Source organism: Bos indicus, chromosome 8 (assembly GCF_029378745.1).
Source record: "Bos indicus isolate NIAB-ARS_2022 breed Sahiwal x Tharparkar chromosome 8, NIAB-ARS_B.indTharparkar_mat_pri_1.0, whole genome shotgun sequence".
NCBI classification, from domain to species: Eukaryota; Metazoa; Chordata; class Mammalia; order Artiodactyla; family Bovidae; genus Bos; species Bos indicus.
The window spans coordinates 44,329,760-44,350,212 of NC_091767.1; the positions used below are offsets into that span (position 1 = coordinate 44,329,760).

At 40.6% G+C, this 20,453-nt stretch overlaps 1 protein-coding gene across 1 annotated transcript in view; it reads left to right on the top strand.

Annotated features, from left to right (window-relative positions):
* The first annotated feature begins 4,983 nt into the window (after positions 1-4,983).
* PGM5 (phosphoglucomutase 5) overlaps positions 4,984-20,453 on the top strand; it is a 210,019-nt gene continuing 194,549 nt past the window's right edge. The window contains exon 1 of the mRNA XM_019966038.2: positions 4,984-5,781. Coding sequence (XP_019821597.2) covers positions 5,521-5,781 — 261 coding nt within the window. The 5' untranslated portion in view covers positions 4,984-5,520. The remainder of the gene's footprint in view (positions 5,782-20,453) is intronic.

Here is a 20,453-nt window from a genome sequence, read left to right on the forward strand (position 1 = left end):
GGGGACACATGGAAATGGTATCTTTATTCTTGGCAGATCAGAGGCCTATTATTTTTAGGTAAAACTGAATTAAAATGAAAACTTTTGCTTTCCCCAAACCACCATTTTTACAAGTTAGTTAACATTAAGTGTTTTTCAAAGTTGAGGCCAGGGCATGCAGCAGTCAAGAGACCACATCTGCATTGGTTAAGCCAATCACCTCTTGTGCTGGTCTCAGGAGATTTATAAACAGCATTTCAGTGTTCCTAAGCATGACTGAGAGACTGAACTGAACTGAACCGAAGCATCCTGTGGTTACCTCCAAAAACAAACTCCAGAGGAACTGGAGTTCCATGTGTGAGGCTGATGGCTCTTTTTGCACATTTAAGGGTCAATAAGAATAGTTTTTTTCATCCTTAACCCTAGTTTCCTGATTTTCATGTGATCTCATACAGATACTGTCCTACAAAGGTTATTCAGACATAGTATATTGTTGCCTCAAAGACAATACTATCTGATACAAAGATTAAAAAATTATTATAGTAATAATAATTGTAGTAGTTATTATAGTAATGATTATAATATCAGTGATAATTACTTTGTTGATAGTAATATTAATATAATAATCACAATAATTACATCAAGCACTTATTAAGCCCTTAAAATATTCTAGGCCCTGTGCTAAGCAGTTTTTACATATTAGCTTTTTGAGTATGGTCATAAACCCTAGAAGGTAGGTAGTATTGTGTCCATTTTACAGATTCAGAAACTGAGCTTTGGAGAGAGTAAACAACTTGTCCAAGGTCATGTGGGTGGTTGCTTATGAAGGTGGGAAACAGAGTTTTGAAGCCCAAATGTGAGAAATCAGAGACAACCGCACAAACATTTATAAGATACATATGTGACATGCGCCTTTCCATCACTTGAACATTCACTCAGTGGCTTTATACTGAAGGAAGTAGAGAAGCAGTAAGTTCTGTTGGAATTAGTGTGTGTTATTTCATTTGTTGGGGGACAGAAGGCTTAGTGGAAGGTAGTGTTTTAGGAGAAATGTGTAACTAACTTTCCCCACTCACCAGAAGATGTTGGGTAGATTTAAAAGGGAACTGGCGCTTCCTTAGAGGACTGCCTCATGATATTTTCCACCTGCTTTTTCTGCCTCTAGTCCTGCACTTTTGGTGTTTCTTCTGCTCTTGGAGTCAGTGAGTCTACTGCATGTTTTTAACATGCCCTGTGTGCACAGAAGCAGACTCAGTAGGAATATAGAACTACTAAGGGCCAGACATGTGTGCCTGCCTTTCCTGTCAGCCAGGAGATTAGGGGTGGGGCAGAAAATAAAATTATATGTATATGTGTGTGTATATATATATATTATGTATGTAAAATTCATTTTAAGTCTCAAAACCATTTAAGGATTTTTTTTAAAAGTGGGCAATTTTATCTGCTCCTGTTTGCATATTCTGATAAGTTCCTAAATGGAAGCCTGATAGGAATTAATCTTTTAATGTCTCATAAGTAAAAAAGCAAATCATAGAATGATATGGCTGGAAGGGACCCCAGAAAGCTAAAGAGTTTCATGGAATATTGATGACCTTGATCTCTTAATAGATGATTTGGAAATGGACCCCAGGGTCAAATAAAATTTAGAAGTGCTGGGTTAAAGTTAAATAGGTTTTTTTCCTATGGAACTTCATGGAGTCTTTCATATGCTAATATGCTTTGTGAATCTACAAGAGGGTGGAGAAAGTCTGAAATGTTTCAAGACTGATTTTACCCAAATTCCCTTTTGGGAAAGGCTGATGTAGCTGAGCTGCTAGCATAGTCTCTACAGGAAGATGGCAACTGACACCTTTTTGAGAACAAGGAAATCCCAAGGGGAAGGAAGGATATAACAGTGGCCTCTGTTTCAGGCCAAGAATTCTCAGTGAGAGGACTTTACCTGAAGACTCAGGAGGCTAGAAGGCACCTGCAGGCAAACAGGACACGCTTCACTGTGACACACTGTAGAGAAATTGTGAATTCAGTGCAAAGGGGTGACCAGCCCATTAGAATCAGGACAAAGTATTTATCCCTGACCTAGCCCACTGAGGACACAGGAAGGGGGAGGAGATTGTCACCAGCTGCAGTCCCAAAGTCTGAGTCTGAGTCCCTTTCCCCAAGCAAATTGGTTGTGTGGGTTTAGGTTGCAAAGTGCAGGTTTAAAAAAAACAAAACAAAACATTAAACTTGTATCTCTTTTTGCAGAGCCTTTCAGAGGTTTCAATATGAAAACACACATCAGGAAACTCCAAGAATGAGATACAGCATACAGGATTTTTAAAAGTTACTTCACTGTGAAATGCTTGTTTGTGCAGCATTTGGAAGGCACTCATGTTCTAAGGAAAACCCTTTGGGAAACACTGATCTCATCAGACCTCTTTTACCTGTGAGCAACCATGGGCAGGCATATCTTACCTGTGAGGCCCTCTCAGATTCCTTTCTCCATCAGTGACACATTTATTGGAATTAACTTGATCAAAATTGGGGGCAACTTTGAAGAGATTTCTTTAGTTCAAAAGCCCTTTTTTCTATGTTTCAAGGACAAATATTCTATATACCTTGAGTTTCCATTGTCAGAAACTACAGAATAATTCAGCCAAACTTTATATAATATCACCTTTGCTCAAAGATGTTTAAGTACAGTGGTGGTCTATAAAGATATAAACTGTAGTTCTTACTATATAGGACATTAATCGTAATGACAAATACATTGCTGGCAATAATATGAATATCTAACATTTACTGAATGCCTTTCTATTTGTCAGGCACTGTACTAATATTTTCATCCTCCCAGCAATTTATGAGGTTGGGATTATGATAATCCCCATTTCACAGTAATGATTCTTAGGTGAAGAGAAGATAAAGAATTATTCCAAGCCACATATAGTTGGAGGAGAGAAAACCTATTGCAAGATTTAGCAGCACATGGAACATTCCTTTTGAATGATACCAAGTGCTATATGAATTCAGGGAAAAGAAAATTTTTTGAAAGACTTGATCAGTGGAATTTTCAATTGTGTGGTGGACAATTATGGTTCGTTTGCCCATCTTTCCTCCTTTTGGGGACCAGTACCCCCTGACTTTGGAGGAATTTTTTCCCCTTTGACTATGGGGTTCCTGCTATGTGGTTGGGTGCATTGCCTCAAACTGGACCAGTCAGAGTCTCTGGTCTTTGGGGATTAGACAAGGAAAGAGGCTTTCCTTTAGGCTGGTAAAGCTCTAAAGTCGTGTCTGAGATGTACCTGACTTGTCCTCAGCCCTGGGGAAGGAGCTGGGCTGTGTCAGGAGAGAATGATGGTGATGTCAAAATAGAGGCATGCCTTGAAAGTGGAGAGATGGAGTCTTGGAGACCTTCTGGTTATCTGTGAAGCTTGAGGGCCGAGTCGCCAAGTCTCCAAGTCTGAAGATTGTCTTTTCTGGGACTGAGCACTTAACAACTTTGTCTTGTTTGGGGAATGATGCTGTGCTTCCCTGCAAAATGAAGTGTTTTTAGATAGTGATTAAAAGAATCCCACACTGTAATAGAAGGGTTGACATTCTATTTGGTGCTAAGGCTCCCTCAACCATAAAGTCAGGAACTTTAATTTACAGGGGAATGGACTTTTGGGTGCCTGAGGATAGGGTGGATGCAAAACAACAACAATAACCACACACACAAACACAAAAAATCTTTGCTGTCAATAGGATTCAGTTAATGACTTCACACTTTAAAGATATTAATAAAAAGGGGAGGGGCCATGTAAGAATTTGGACTGAATGTAGGCCATCTCCTCCACTTCCTTCCACCTCACAGAAAGCCTTCTTTCTTATCTGTAAAATGGGAATGATATGAATGCCATTACTACTTATTTTAGATGTTTTGAGTCTCTAAAGACTGATGCAAAGCCTTTTGTCAACTGCAAAACAGCACATAAGTGTGAACTGTTATTCACAGTCCTTTTACTATGATCAAATACTTTATAATCCTGCAGCAAATTGAACTTAGTCCCAGGAAGTGGATGATATTTAGAGAAGAAGCAGCAGCAGGAGATTTTAGTGACTCTGTTGGGTGCAAAAATGCTTTGAGGGTGAAAAGAGAAACAAAAATAAGAACTGTTTCTTGGAACTTGCCTGGTGGTCCAGCAGTTAAGACACTGTGCTTCCACTGCAGGGGACACAAATTTGATCCCTGGTCTGGGGACATGCTGCATGGCCAAAAAGTTTAAAAAAAAGAAGAAGAATTGTGTCTTCTGTTTTGGGGCTTTATGCTTTTTGCCTGTTTTCTCTTCACTCTGATTTTCTACAGGGAATTTCTTGAATTGGGACATTTTGGTGGGCTTTATGGAAAGAAGGCCCTCTTTGAGCCCCCTTCCCTCCAGAATGCCAGAATGCCTGTGAAAGGAACAAGCCCAGTTCCTGGTACCCAGTCCTTGTTTAGTTTGGGTTTGTTCATTCATCCCTGATAGGACCTTACAAAGGGCTTTACCCTCCTCCCAGTGAAAGCAATGGATCCTGGTGAGAGCTCAGCAGTGTGGACAAGTACAGTGTGGGACAGCCTGTTGCTAAGCAGGAGCGGGGCTAGGGAGGGTGAGAGGGTGAGAATAAGGAAACAGGCATCTGTGCGTCAGTGTTGCTGCTGTTGCAACCACCACAACAAACAAGCAAAAAAATGTTTTTCCTTCCTGAGAAGTGTGCTGCCTTCAGACAGCCTGGGGAAGTGTGGATAGCTGGGTGGGTCCTGCTGGATTGAAGGGCCTGACAGTATGTGATTCCCTGCAACAAATGGTAGTGGTGGGGGTGTGTGTACACACACACACACATTCGAAGCGCCCAGCCTCCAATTTCAGCGCTGGCAGAAGATAACAATTCTCAGCTCGCCTTTCCAGGGTTATTTTTGGCTGGGGCTGTTCTCTGATGGCAAAAGGTTTCAGCCCCCTCCCAACTCCACCCCTGCCCTTGTTCAAAAGAGAAACCGGTGCTTGTGAACCGCTCATTCCCTGGGAGGCCGGGAGGCTGGACTGCCAGGTGGAGGGGAGAGGGGCTGTGGGTGCAGGAGCGGACCCCGGATCCTGCTCAAACTTTCCCCACCCCGCCGTTGTTTTCTAAAGGAGGGTGTGCGGGAGAGACGCTATCACCCGGGGAAGGCTCAGGTTAGGCCAGCCAGGAGGCGTCCTAGAGTCAGTGAGGGTAGTTGGCACTGGGAACGGACTTTTGGGACACCCCGAAAGTGAGTCCAGCAGAAAGAAGAAGCTTCGGGCACATCGAGCTCTCCGGCCAGAGAGGAAGTTGGGCGGGAGCAAACTTTCTTGGAAGGTAGAGGCCAAACTCTGCCGGGGCAGCTAGGGGCCGCGCGCAGAGGGAGGAGCGGTCTGCACGGCGGGAGGGCGCCGGGCGCGGACCGGCCGCGGAGGGGGCCGCTGCGCGAGGCGGAGCTCGGGCGCGCCGCCAGGCTGGTGGGGGCCCCGTCGGGCTGCAGATTCCCTCCGGCTCCGGGAGCCGCGGCAGGACCGGCCAGGAGGCACCATGGAGGGGAGCCCCATCCCGGTGCTGACGGTGCCCACGGCACCCTACGAGGACCAGCGGCCGGCCGGAGGCGGGGGGCTGCGGCGGCCCACCGGGCTCTTTGAGGGCCAGCGCAACTACCTGCCCAACTTCATCCAGAGCGTGCTGTCGTCCATCGACCTGCGCGACCGCCAGGGCTGCACCATGGTGGTGGGCAGCGACGGCAGGTACTTCAGCAGGACGGCCACGGAAATCGTGGTGCAGATGGCTGCGGCCAACGGGGTGAGTGACCCGCTGTCCGTGGAGTTCGCCACCCCCTCCTCCAGCCAGCCCCGACCCCCATCCTGCTCCTCGGCTCCGCTGTTCTCCCAGGCCCTGTACCCTTGCCCCACCGCTGTCTCCCCCTCAGCGTCCCCAGCGCACCGGGGACGCCTGGGCTACGTTGTGTTAGCCACTCCGAAAGGCCTTAGGAGTTCCTAGCCTTTCTCTGAGCCCCGCCGGGCATCCCGATGGATGCCACATCGCCCTCACCTCTCCCTGGACTCTGACCATGTTCTGCACCTGCTCGCTGTTCTTTTCAACTTTCTCTTCCTCCGTCCTTTAAAAATATTTGCTCTGATTGCTTTCACTACCCTCCAGCTACCAATATAGTTCTACCCCCACCACTCGTGTATTCTGTTTGCAGTCTTCCACTCTAAATCTTGGCTCTGCCAAATTTAACAGTAGTGTTGGCTCAGAACACACACACACACACACACACACACACACACACACACACACAGTGTTTATCTCTGACATATTTGGCAAGCGTGAAGGTTTTTAATATCATTGGTTTGTGGAGTTATTTCATAATTGATTTGACTAGGAAAGGGATAGGGGCGGGGGTCAATTTGAAACTATACAGACTGGGATCTCAGTTCCCCGGAGGAAAATCTAAATGGTCGGAAATGAGATTTGCCATGCTTTTCTTAAAGCTATTCCCAATTTCTCTCCTAGATGCCCTTTGACAGTTGACAACATTTCAGGCCCCTTCTCCCTTGCAGTTTTCATTCTGTCCCTTTTCCCACGACCTATGTAGTCTCCTTTTGCTATCTGAATTCTCAGACCTTGAGTTTTTTTTCTTTCTCCCCTCTTTCTTCCTGTCCTACAATTTGATGCACCTTTTGGCATATCCTCATACCCTGATTTCCTCCTTTCCAGAGCCAGCAGCATCTCAAGGGGAATACCTAATTTCAAGGGTCCCTGAGTTTTCTGTGGGAAACATTGTCTAAATGAGGAATTTCAGCCTTTTTAATACAGTCAGATCCACACACATAGAACTTTTCTCTAAGGGAAGCCTCTGCAGAGGTTTAAATAAATGAGTATAAATGAATATGAACATTTTAAAAAGTGAAACCAAACAATTACCTGGCATTTGAATTTCTTCCCCTCTCCTTTCCAACTCGTTTTTAATTTTCTCATGTCTTGCTTAAAAAAAAAAAAAAAAAAAAAAACAGCTCTAAGGTTGTTCATTGTTTACATTTATCTACTATAATTCCCACTTCTCAGTGTTTCCGGGAGGGGAAAGAGGATTTTTTTTTTTTTAATAACCAAAAAGCAGTTGGGAAAAACAGGGCCTGGTTTGGGTGGAAGTGGGGGTGAGGGGACTGGAAGCCCATTCGGTTGTGGAGTTGTGATCTCTAACCCCAGCAGATGCTGCTGCCGAAGATACAAGACTTGTATTTCTCTCTGGCTCCTCACTTGGGATTGATGAAAGTTGGCTTGAATCAGACAGTTGGAGAGAGGTTGACAAATAGTCTTTTACTTTTGTCTGACAAAGCTGTTCCCATGGAATGATGGAGAATAATGAGCCTTGGAAGAGCTGTGGCAGCTTTCATACTCCTTCCTGGGCCAGTTTTTCTAAGGAGAGAAACATAGCCTGTCTAGTATTTATTATGGGTCTGGATATTTTTGAAGCTATGGTTGGTGATTTTCATTGGCAAATTATTATTATGCTGTATTATTTATTGGCACACTTTACCCTAAGGACTCTTCAGTCTCTTACTTCAGTGCGTCTTCTCTGATAAATGCACATTAACTTTAAGAATGGAGTTAGTTTTAGGAGATAGTTAGCATATGTTAATATATATGCCTAAAATAGAGTCAAATTTAATCTAGCAGTTACAAAGGAAAGAATAAACTAAAGTCCACACAGAAGCACCATTTCTTAAATAATCTGAAAGTACTTCTAGGATGGATGAGCATGGGGGAAAGGGATGGTTGACTTTATCAAGATTTCAAACAACCAATTTTTTCCAATCTTTTCCTCATTTTGTTCACCTTCTTTGGAGCTTTTGATAAAGCAAAGTGGAGAATCAGAAGGCTGCCTTCAGGAGAAAGGTTGTTCAAAGGGACCACTGTAAGCGAAATTGGCCTTGCGTGATTGCAAATTGATGGGGATACACTTACCTCCTGACTTGACTTGCTGACTATACTCAGGAATAGGGAACTTAGATTCCAAATACTTTGGCCATTTTTTATTTCCCATTGGATATTCATAAACTACCTAGAAAAATAGTAGAATCTAGAATTTATTCTCTTTGAATTGACTTGAATCTGACCAGGTGGACTGAATTCTCTCTCTCTGGAAAATCTTGATTTTAATAGAAAAAGTTAATTTTACAAAGCACATTTTCTATAAAAAATGATAGTTGGTCTTTGATTATATAGTAGCTGGATGAAAACAGAAGTTTTCAGAATTTCTAAAATGATAAAATACACTTGTTGTTGTTCAGCTGCTAAGTCATGTCTGGCTCTTTGCAACCCCATGAACTGCAGCATGTCAGGCTCCCCTGTCCCTCACTGTCTCCCGGAATTTGCTCAAGTTCATGTTCATTGAGTCAGTGTTGCCATCCAGCCATCTCATCCTCTGCCATTCCCTTCTCCTTTTGCCTTCAATCTTTCGAAGGTAAAACTACACTGTTAATGTTTTAATATCTCATAGAGTTTGAAATAGATTGGACAAATACCTGTACAATTTGAGATTTAAAGAATTTTTGTAATAAAGCTATGAAACTCATAAGCTTTCAGCAAAGTGGAGATAATAAATTACAACATCCACATACCCCTGTCCTGGATTGTTCACATTTTTCTATATTTGATTCATCTTTTTGAGGAGCTAAAGTATATTTAAAAAAATGAAATTTTACCCACAAGTTCTTCAGTATGAATCTCTAAAAAAGAAGAACATTTTACTTGATAGTTATAATATCGTTAGGGCTTCCCTTGTGGCTCACCTGGTAAAGAATCCCACTGCAATGCAGGATACCTGGGTTCGATCCCTGGGTTGGAAAGAACCGCTGGAGAAGGGAAAGGCTACCCACTCCAGTATTCTGGCCTGGAGAATTCCATGGACTGTATAGTCCATGGGGTTGCAAAGAGTCAGACATGACTGAGCGACTTTCACTTCACTACAATATCATTAACATCCCAAACAAAATTTAAAAAATATTTCTATATATTAGTTATGACCCTGTCTACCTTCAGATTTCCTCAGTTATTCTGAAATGTCTTTTATACCTGATTATTCAAACTTGTTTCTTATAATCAAGGAACACACATTACATTTGTCTTTGGTCTCTTTTAACCTAGAAAGTACCTCCCTCTTTATTTTCATTTTGTTAATGAAATTGACTTGAAGAGACTAGGTCGGTTGTCTTTCTATAAAATGTCTCCTCCACCTCCTTTCTGGAATTTTATGATTGCTTCTTCATGGTGTCATTTACCTTTTCATTCTGTTTCCTCTGTGTGTGTGTGTGTGTGTGTGTGTGTGTGAACTAGAAATCAGTCTAGAGGCTTAATTAGATTCAGGTTTAATACTTTTCTTTTTCCAAGATTATTTCATGGCAATGGTGTGTATTCAGTTGCATAATATGAGAAACATAATCTCTGGTTGTTTCATCATTCGTGATTCTGAGATGATTATAGAGATATGGTGGTATGGTCCATTATTTTCCCCTTTGGGACTAGCAGTAGCCTATGGGATTAATTCATACCATGTGAATATTCAGTTCTTTATCAACTTTTACCCGATTGTTTTAGCATTCATTAATGTTACTGACTTGAACTGATTATTTCATTAGAGATTTCAAAATGATGACTTTCAAATTCTCTAATTCCATCTGTATGTTTTAGCTGACATTTTTCTATAAACTGGGTATTTTTCTCACTAGTAGGCTCTTTGATTATCCTGTAATATAGTTCTTTATAGAAAGACAGAAGGTATGTTTATTTCCCTCTCATTTTTTAATTACTGATTTTCAGAGTAAGAGTTCATTGAAATAGCCACCTCCATTGGTATGAATTTTTTTTTTTTTTAATATAATGGGGCTTCCCTGGTAGCTCAGTGGTTAAGTATGTTCCTTCCAATGTAGAAGACACCGGTTAGATCCCTGGGTCAGGAAGATCCTCTGAAGAAGGAAATAGCAACGCATTCCAGTATTCTTAACTGGGAAATCCCATGGAAAGAAGAGCCTGGTGGGCTACAGTACTGGTTGCAATAGAGTCAGATACGACTTAGTGACTAAGCAATAACATAAATATATTGTTGGATTTTTATATGATTAATTTGAATAGGTTAATGAAAAATGTAAAAAAACTACCTTTTTACAGTAGTTTTTATGGGGCTATGTGAATTTATCTGAAAAATCTCCAGAAGTATTTAAATCCCCCTTTAAAGATTATGTCCTGCTATATAGAGCAAAAAACAAACTATAGAAAACTAAGTACATGGAGTAAATAGTGTTATTTAAATGAAGTGTGATTAAACTTAGTTTGTAGCGAGTTTATTTTTATCCTATTTCTATTTCCAACAGCTTTAGATACTCCTCAGGGTATCTAAAGTTGATACTCTATGTATCAACTTATTCTAATGTTTTAAAGAGTTGAAAAGCTAAATGGATTATAATATTAGGCTATAAGAATGCCTTTGCCCTTCCCTGGGTAGATCCATCAATGGCTAAGACCACCTGTCTATTTTCTCCTCTTTGTTACATTCTTCTTTTTTAGTCCTAAACTATCTTTAATATTGAACAGATGACAGCACTGTGCCTGCCTTAAGATGTTTCTGACTTTTTCTAAAGTCTTCTTTCTCTAAGATGATATTGTATATCAGCACTGTCTAATAGAACTTACTGTGAGAATGGGCATGTTCTGAAATCTGCACTGTCTTAGCCAACTAGGACACTTCACTGTTGAATACTTGACATGTAGCTGATGCTGCTAAAGAACAAAATTTTACATTTAATTTAATTAATTAAGATTTCAACTTAGCCACAGGTGGCTAGTAGCTACCATACTAGACAGCACAGTTGTGTAACTTAGCATTTTAAATGTATGTGTGTGTTTCATGGAGCCAGATTGTTATAGCAATTATTATTTTTTTTTTAGCAATTATTGATTAGGTAAAATAAAAGTAGGTCACCAAGTCCTGTGCTGTGCTATGCTGTGCTGTGCTTAGCCACTCAGTCATGTCTGACTCTTTGCCACCCCGTGGATTGTAGCCCACGAGGCTCCTCTGTCCATGGGAAGTCTCCAGGCAGGAATACTGGAGTGGGTTGCCATGCCCTCCTCCAGGGGATCTTCCCAACCTAGGAATATTACCGGGGTCTCCTGCATGGCAAGTGGATTCTTTACCAGCTGAGCTACCAGGGAAGCCCCATTAAATACTACAGATACAGAATTGGCAAACCCAAACCTGATTTCTTCATATGATAACCACACTGTCTCTTGACTTTAGTCCAAGAGGCATGAGGTATGGTAGAGAAAGCACTGAATCAGCAGCTGGAAGGCTTGCCTCATTTTCTAGCTCTGCCAAACAAGTTGCAGTCCAAAGCTTTAGCCTCTTGACATACCTAGGAACCATTTGTTTTCTCATCTATAAACTGTGTATGACTGCATTTCTGAATTATCCTGGGAATCAAATGAAGCACTGCTTATGAAAACATTTTGTAACATCCACAAAACTAAGAAATGCAAGGGGGTATTATTATAGTCAACTGAATACATCTCACATAATAATTTGACTCTATGTATGAACTGAAACAATGTAGAGCTCTGTTACAAGATTTAGCCAAGAGAAAATCCATTTTTTGGCTAGTCATGCACTGTACTGGCCACATGATGATCAGCATTAATGATAGTAATATTGGCCTGCAGTGCAGCTTACAGAATTAAAGAGCTTCTCAATGTCTTGTGAAATCTTTTAGAGGTAGAAAATAAAGTGAATATGAGGAATGCTAGGTCAGCAAGGGACTTGGGTGTGCTCTCTGGATAGAAGCTGTCACAGATTGTATTTGATTCCAATAGATCGTGAAGAGGTATTTGCTGCAGAGAATGAGAATATATGAACCTTGGCCAATTATAAGAACTATCTGAGGAACAAATTTTGGTTTGGTGCCAAAGACAAGGAACATTCATTTGGAAGAGAAGCAGATTGGGATGTGGTGGTGGGTGGCAAGTAAGGAGGAAAGAAGAAAGAAGCAAGAAGCAAGAGAGGGAAACATGTACTTCAACACGAAGGCTTCCTTCCGGAAATGGATCTGGAAATCTGGGTTTGGCTGGCTCCAGGTCCTGTCTCTAGAAGGGAAAAGAACTGGATAGTGATTGCTCTGTATTTTCTACTCGTGTCAACTTCAGAATAGGTGAATGGAATGGTCTACTATGGCTCAGACATTAGGAAGGACTGGTGTAGTACATTAGAAAAGCCTAAAGGACTCACCATAACTTTATCTTGCTTCCCTTCCCAAATCTTCATCCCAGAATTGTGGAAATAGGAAATCTGTTATATAAGCAATAGCAAGTTTTAGGGAGCCCTTGGTTCCATCCATCTCCCTGTTTGGGTCAGTTCATTCTTTAGTCTTGTAGCCTTAAGTCCTCGTTTACTTTTTTATGAGGAAGTAAAAGGAGTAGGAGAGGTTTTGAGAACAGCTGGGCCCTCCCAGTTGCTGGGGTGGGTTATTTTAAGCTTTGTTTAATGTGTCCACAGACCCAGATGGCATTTTTAACTAAGCTGCTTTATTAAATCTTGTGATAAAACATAATGATGTTTGTTGAAAAGGCAGATACATATCAGCAGCATTATGCTTGAAACTTGCCCTAAAATTCTTCTGTAAAACATCTGTTCCCTTTGTGAACTCTGGAAGTTTGTTAATTTCTGTACAGCCTTGAGGAATAGAAGTTGGAACCTATTTAGGGGGAATCTAAGCAGAGGTATTGGCTTTAGCAACCTTAACCTTCATCTTTTGGGCCTTGGCCACTCTTCTTTTAGACAACAGTGACATGAACGAACACTGTAATATTGAATATGATTATTTGAGAATAATAGGCAGCAAACACACACACACACACACACACACACACACACACACAAACAACAAAAAAGATCTATGTTGCCCAGGGATTTTTAAATTGAAGGTAGAAAGCTAGTACTGCAATGTCCTTTGTTAGTGTACAGCCTTGACAGCTAATTGCAAATACTCAAGATTTGGCCAATACGCCTTTACTGTTTATATTTGCATAGCCAAAGGGAAAGTTTTGCGTTCTTTCATCTGACTTGACTCACACTAGTTATGAATAAGAGGATATCTAGGATATACACAAGACTTGTTAAAGCCCACATTTTCTGAGTCTTTAAGTATCTTTCATCTCCTACATTGTTAGTGACATCAAATTTTAGAGTAATGCCTGTAGTTTTTAGGAATATTCAGTCCCCAAAGACATTTTTTTCTTGGCATAAGGTCACAATTTTCTTTCCTTTTCCAAGTCTCTACTAATAGGTATTTTGTACAAATAGAACAATTATTGCCTTTCAGTTGTTTTCCTCTAGTGAGAATCTGGTTTGCTAACTAGGGATATCTGGCTTTGTATTTAAGATATTTACAATGAAAAAGAGAAAGGAATTTGAAATCATAGGACCAGAGTTTATCCTACTTGACAAAAGACCCCACAGAATATTGGGAGGAGAGTTTTACAGCAAATGGCTAGTATCATAATATATGAAATGTTTCTGAAATTAATAAAAAATTCAAACAATTTATAAGAAATATTGTCAACAACTACCAATGTATGAAAAGATGATCAGTGTCACTAGTAACCAAAGAAATACAAATAAAAATAATCCATTAATTTGAAAAAACATAGAAAATACTCAGCTGGCATAGATGTTGGAAAATTGTCATGTTTGTTCACTCTTGGTGGAAGTTGAATTGCTACAACTTTTTCGTCAGGCAGTTGGTCAGTATGTATCCAAATTAATAGAATACTTGTCCAATTATCTAGGAATCCCTGAATTTAAGAATCCATCCTGTAAATTTCTAATACAAATGTGGAAACATTTATGTACAAGAATATTCACTGCAACATTTTGCTAAAGAAAACTTGAAAACAGTTTATATGTTTAGCAGTAGAGAGCAGGTACATAATTTATGACACAACTATACCAGGAATGCATCAGTATCCATAAATAAAGGAAGTGGGTCTATATGTGACTTGAAAAAGATGTGGATTATAGTTTGTTAAAGTGAAATAAAGCAATTAGTAGAAGATCATGTGTAGCATGATGTAGCATGATCCTACTTATGTGTATATAATTAGGTATATAAAGTACGGTTGGAAGGACATACTGCCTACAGTTAACAGTGAATATATCTAGGGCATGAGGGTGTGTGTGGTCGGGGGAGAGGAATCCTTTCCCTTTCTACTTCATATATGTCTCTTTATTAAGTAATTACACACGTATGTATGCATTACTTTCATAGTTAAACACATCCCTAAAAAGCAGTGAAGAAAGGAGATGCTCTGAACTTGAATTATGGTACTACTGTTTGCAACATGTATGACTGTGGGGAAGTTGCCTAGATTTCTGGGATTTGTTTCCTCATTTATAAAACTAGGGAATGTCATAATACTTCTCCCACATCTTCCAGGGGTTTTGGGAGGATTGAATGAGGTAATGGATTATTATCAATTATTTATTGATTCATATGACTCACTTAAAACCAAACTATCCCTCCAGGTAAAAGAAGGACATGTGCATATGTGCTTTTTACGCTGAGTAGCCTTACTGGTAGAAGGTGCCTGTTGATCACAGTCCCATAGGCACGGCTTTTGGCATTTCTGCAGGCTGCTGGCTATGGCTTGGGAGGCACCTGCTCAAGTCATGATCCTCTCCCCTCTCACACACGCGTGCACGCACGCACACACACACACACACAAATACACACGCACATGCACCCTGTCACGGTCCTTGAGGTGGCAGCAGCTGCTCTGGCATAGACTGTAATTCAACATACAAGACTTTTTTTTTGCATGATCTGTGCATTATTTCTTGTTATGAATCAGCTGAGTCAATGCCATGCTTTTCAATCTAAAATCTTTCTGAGGCTTAGACTGTGCTAAGAGCAGACCCACCCCCTCTATACCTGCTCCACTGAGGCCAGATCGTAATCTGTTCATTTCATGAGGATTTTAAAGCCTAATAGACTGGACCATGTGAGAGATTACTGAGAGGAACAGACTGAGCAGAGGCTAAGAAACTCCATGTTCATTTGCTGAGTCGTCTGAAAACGCACAGCTGCAAGCTCTAGTGATGCTTTAAAGTATTTTGTCAGGATGTTTGTCAGGGTGCCTATTCCTGCAGTCCTGCTGAATGTTTGGTTAGGAGGCATAATCTTTTTTTGGACAGGATCTCCCAAATGTAAAGTGACAGATGCTAATGTGGAATATAATACAGAAGACCCAGCTTTGCTGTCGTAAATAACAGTAAATTGTTTAATCTTGCTGAGTTGTAAATCTATGATTGCCAGAAGTCTTTAGTTCATTGGAAAATAGTATAACGGATTGAGTCATTTAGCAAATGGACAGTAATTACTTCCCAACCAGATATTGGTCTGATGGAATTTATTTAAAGATCCACATATTTGTATTTTAATTGACTGTGACAACTATTCATAGCTATAAAGAGAGACTAGAGCATAGCTATAAAGAGAGACTGAGATTTTTCTGGGAAAAAATATATACATATACTGGAATATGTGTAGAATAATACGCTATTTATAAAAATGCTAAAAATACTGAGTTTTGGGTATTATATATATAAAACAAATATTTATGTGTGTGTGTGTATATATATATATACATATATACACACACATATATATATATAATTCTCTCTACCTATAAAGGTTCCAAATGGAAAGTATTCTTAAGCATTTATATAGTTTATCAAGTAGCATATATGTGTGTATATGTGCCTGGGACAGCCTATCCCCAAAGATACATGTTCTTCCCTGGGTATATTCAAGGAGAGTGTGGAGCAGAGTCCCAGATGTCAGAAATATCTGAAGACAGCACAGAGTTGAAGGAAGTGACTAAATGTTCCCAAATGCCCTATGTTTCTGTGGTAATAAATAGAATTTGTGCTAGAGCTGGATGGACTGCTAGTAAGAAACATAAGTAATATAAATCTTGCTATTCTAGTTAAGAACTAATCTTGCATGGACAGCTTTCTACTGTGAGCTCAGCAACATGGGCAGGTTAGCAGCCTGGCATGGGACATACAAGTGGATGGTGCAAGTCAGAGGCATAGATGGGGCAATGAAAGAAGAAGATCTGGGCCAAGACAAGGATACAGACATGGTCCTTTCACTCCTCATCATGGACTTCAGCAGTTTTTTAGTGAGCAGGTTTGGTGGTTAAAGGAGAAAGAAGACATTTCACTTGTGCAGATTGTAGACATGTTATAGGGGCTTCCTTGGTGGCTCAGACATTAAAGAATCTGCCTGCAGTACAGGAGACCTGGGTTTAATCCCTGGGTCAGGAAGATCCCCTGGAGAAGGGAATGGCTATCCACTTCAGTATTCTTGCATGGAGAATCCCATTGACACAACTATTTTTCTATTTAATTAGTGGCAAACTACTTTCAGTTTAATTTATTCCATAGTGTGAGTTAGTCCTCAAACATTTTTTCAGTTCAGTTCAGTTAAGTTGCTCAGTCGTTTCTGACTCTTTGTGACTCCATGAATCGCAGCACGCCAGGCCTCCCTGTCTATCACCAACTCCCAGAGTTCACCCAAACTCATGTCCATTGAGTCGGTGATGCCATCCAGCCATCTCATCCTCTGTCGTCCCCTTCTCCTCCTGCCCCCAATACCTCCCAGCATCAGGGTCTTTTCCAATGAGTCAACTCTTCGCATGAGGTGGCCAAAGTATTGGAGTTTCAGTTTCAGCATCAGTCCTTCCAATGAACACCCAGGACTGATCTCCTTTACAATGGACTGATTGGATCTCCTTGCAGTCCAAGGGACTCTCAAGAGTCTTCTCCAACACCACAGTTCAAAAGCATCAATTCTTCGGCACTCAGCTTTCTTTATAGTCCAACTCTCACATCCATACATGACTACTGGAAAAACCATAGCCTTGACTAGACGAACCTTTGTTGGCAAAGTAATGTCTCTGCTTTTGAATATGCTATCTAGGTTGGTTATAACTTTCCATCCAAGGAGTAAGAGTCTTTTAATTTCATGACTGCAATCACCATCTGCAGTGATTTTGGAGGCGAAAAAAAAATAAAGTCTGCCACTGTTTCCACTGTTTCCCCATCTATTTGCCATGAAGTGATGGGACCAGATGCCATGATCTTAGTTTTCTGAATGTTGAGCTTTAAGCCAACTTTTTCACTGTCCTCTTTCACTTTCATCAAGAGGCTCTTTAGTTCCTCTTCACTTTCTGCCATAAGGGTGGTATCATCTGCATATCTGAGGTTATTGATATTTCTCCCGGCAATCTTGATTCCAGCTTGTGCTTCTTCCAGCCCAGCGTTTCTCATGATGTACTCTGCATATAAGTTAAATCAGCAGGGTGACAATATACAGCCTTGACGAACTCCTTTTCCTATTTACGTATAAAAACTTAGCTAAAAGAGCACATTTATATTGGTCAGTAAACCATGCTACCTTTAAATAATGGAAGACTATACAGCACTAAAATAACGTTGTGGAAAAATATTCAGTGAGAGAGAAAGATAGGCTCCATGGAAGGAGTAGATATATTAAGTGAAAGATGTTGGCTACATCTTTCCCTTTTGTAAAAATATATAAGTATGTAAATGAAAGAGAGAGGAGGATACACAAAGACACATGGACAAAAGGTAGACACTGAAATGTTTACTGTAATCACTTTTAGATTTACAGATGATTTTTTTTCTTCTTAAGAATAATTCCTAAATGTCATATATTCCACATATGTATTTGTCATATATGTATAAATGTCACATATAAAATATATAAATGTCATATAGGGCTCCCCTTGTGGCTCAGCTGGCAAAGAATATGCCTACAATGTGAGAGACTTGGGTTCAATCCCTGTGTTGGAAAGATCCCCTGGAGAAGGGAATGGCTACCCACTCCCATATTCTGGCCTGGAGAATTCCATGGACTGTATAGCCCGTGGAGTAGCAAAGAGTTGGACATGACTGAGTGACTTTCACTTCACTTCACTTCACTTCTTCAAATGTTATATATATATATATATATGATTAAAAAATGACTGCAGGTTAGTAAAACATCAAAGTGTTCAATTACTGTGAATTAGAAATTCATAATTAAGAATTAAGAAATGATACCAGCAAGGAAGACAAAGGAAATACATCAAGGATTTATTGGGTGCCAGACACTGTACTGGATGGAGTTCAGCTTTGTTGCTATCTTTCACCCTACATCTTTTGGGTAACAAAACTGAAATACAGAGATTTCAGAATCTTTTCAAAAGTCATATAGTTGGTAGGTGGCAAATCTGTTTTTACATCATTTCCCATTGAATACCAAAATCTCAGTTTATCTCAGGGCACTCAATCCTGCCTTCTTGACCTGGATAGATCCAATAGTTCTTATCCAGGTATCCAATGGCTTGATCACTTTGAAAAGCGGCAGCAGATAGGCCCTTTTTTTATTTCAGTGAGCCATGTCCTCTATCTTAAGGTAGAGTTCAGTATCTTCCAAGCACCTAATTACCAGTAGGAACGTAAGCTCCAGTTTTGTTGCCCCCAGTTTGTACTTAAGGAAAGCTTGATATCTGCTCAGTGAGACCTTGAGGATTGGTGGACTAATTGAGGAACAGAACTTGGGCCAAACTTGCAGATACCTGTGACTTTTCTACACCTGTAGAGAGGTTTGGAATTGAATGTGAAACCCATATTGGTTTGGATCTAATGAGAGCTCATCTCTCCTTCTGGCTCCTGGGTGTGTGTCAAGACTTCGAGGGCAACAGGCAGCTGAGGATGAGCTCTGTTGCTCCCATCTGGTCTCCCCGTAACAAAGTGTGTAACTGCACAATTATCCATGTGCAAATGGAGAAGTCCCTTGATGTTTGGATAATCACATCCATGTCTTAAGTTTGTTATCTCTCAAAATTCCACTTCACCATCTCCTGCTTACTCGTGTGCAGCACTGGTCAGGGGCTGGCACTCGTCTCTGACAGCTGGGACAAGAGCCTGAAGCCCTGCCATCCACGGCAGTTTGACTCTGGGTTTCCTTCATGGCTTTTGTTTTTTGTTTAACCAAGAAGATGAGAAACAGGCATCTTTGTGTTTATGACTTTCCATGCACTTCGTAGGTGGATGTGGTGGAGGCTGTGTGGTCCTGACCAGCACTCTCTGTGAACCATCAAGGAAGTTTCTGTCTCGTGTGCTCTTTAACTCTCTCTGATTCACTTTCAGAATTACAGGGATGTGACATAGTGAACAGAGGATACTGAAGAATGTCATGCTTACTTTTTCTTTTCTCTCTCTGGGACTCTTTATTTTTTATTACTCATTTAAAGTTAAAAGGAAATCATAAAGGGGAAATCTTATTTACGGGAGTTTACACATGAAAACAATCCTGCTTTCATTAGTGTTACGTTGCTGGGGAATAATCATTTGGAATCAAAATTCTGCATCTACTTTGAGATTTTAGCCCCAGGGTTTAAATTATATATTGCTGCTCTCTAGAACTTTAATCTGAGTTAATTAGAAACTGAACTCATACTAAATCTAATTTTGAAGAGTAGTTGTTAATATTCTGAAAAGAGGGAGCCATCAGAAATAAAAGCAGTTAAATAATTCGTTGTATATAGCACGTGGTATAAAGTATGGACATGCTGGGAGAAAGCTTCATATAATAAAATTTTCTCTTTCTCAGGACACTGGTCTTTGGTGTGTGGAGGGGCATATCGAATCCTGAGGTACTTGCTGTGCCCATTCATGGGTGGAGTAAACAGTGATGCAATCTAGGTGAAGTTTAAGAGTCGGTGGAAGACATTGGAATCTAGAAGAACAGACTCAGAGGGATTATGAGTAACTGCATCATGGGATATGATTGATGACAATTGTACATGGGTACAGCCGACACCCTCTCTTTCCCAAGCATTTAGAAGTTAAGACGGGGTGACAAGTTCGTGCTGGCTCTGTGGATCTGTGTGTCTGGGGAGGGGTGTACCTCACGTGTGTCTGCAGGCGCCTGTGTGACAGTGTTCTCATGGCTCCCCGTGGACCCTGGGGCCTGTGTCTGTGTGCCTTCATGTGAATGTGCGAGTGACCATGACTCGGGTCTACTTTGCCCCCTTTCCTAGTGGAACTGAAAGACGTGTTTCTCAGGGGCAGCAAGGCCCACCCAGGTTGGTGCAGGGCTGGGTGGGATTTCTCTTCTTCCAGCCAAACACAGACATTATCACATACAGTTCAGAGAATCCTCAATTTACAAGAAACTCTGAAATGTATTTGAATTCTTAAGAAAAGGCCTCCAAAATTCTTACTAAGATTTTTAATAATCCATTAAGTGAGGCCTAGAATATCACTTTAACAATAGGACTTTGCAAATTGAAAGACAAGCCAACCATGTTACTGAAGTGCCCCTTCACTTAAAGGAACTTGTTGAATGTGT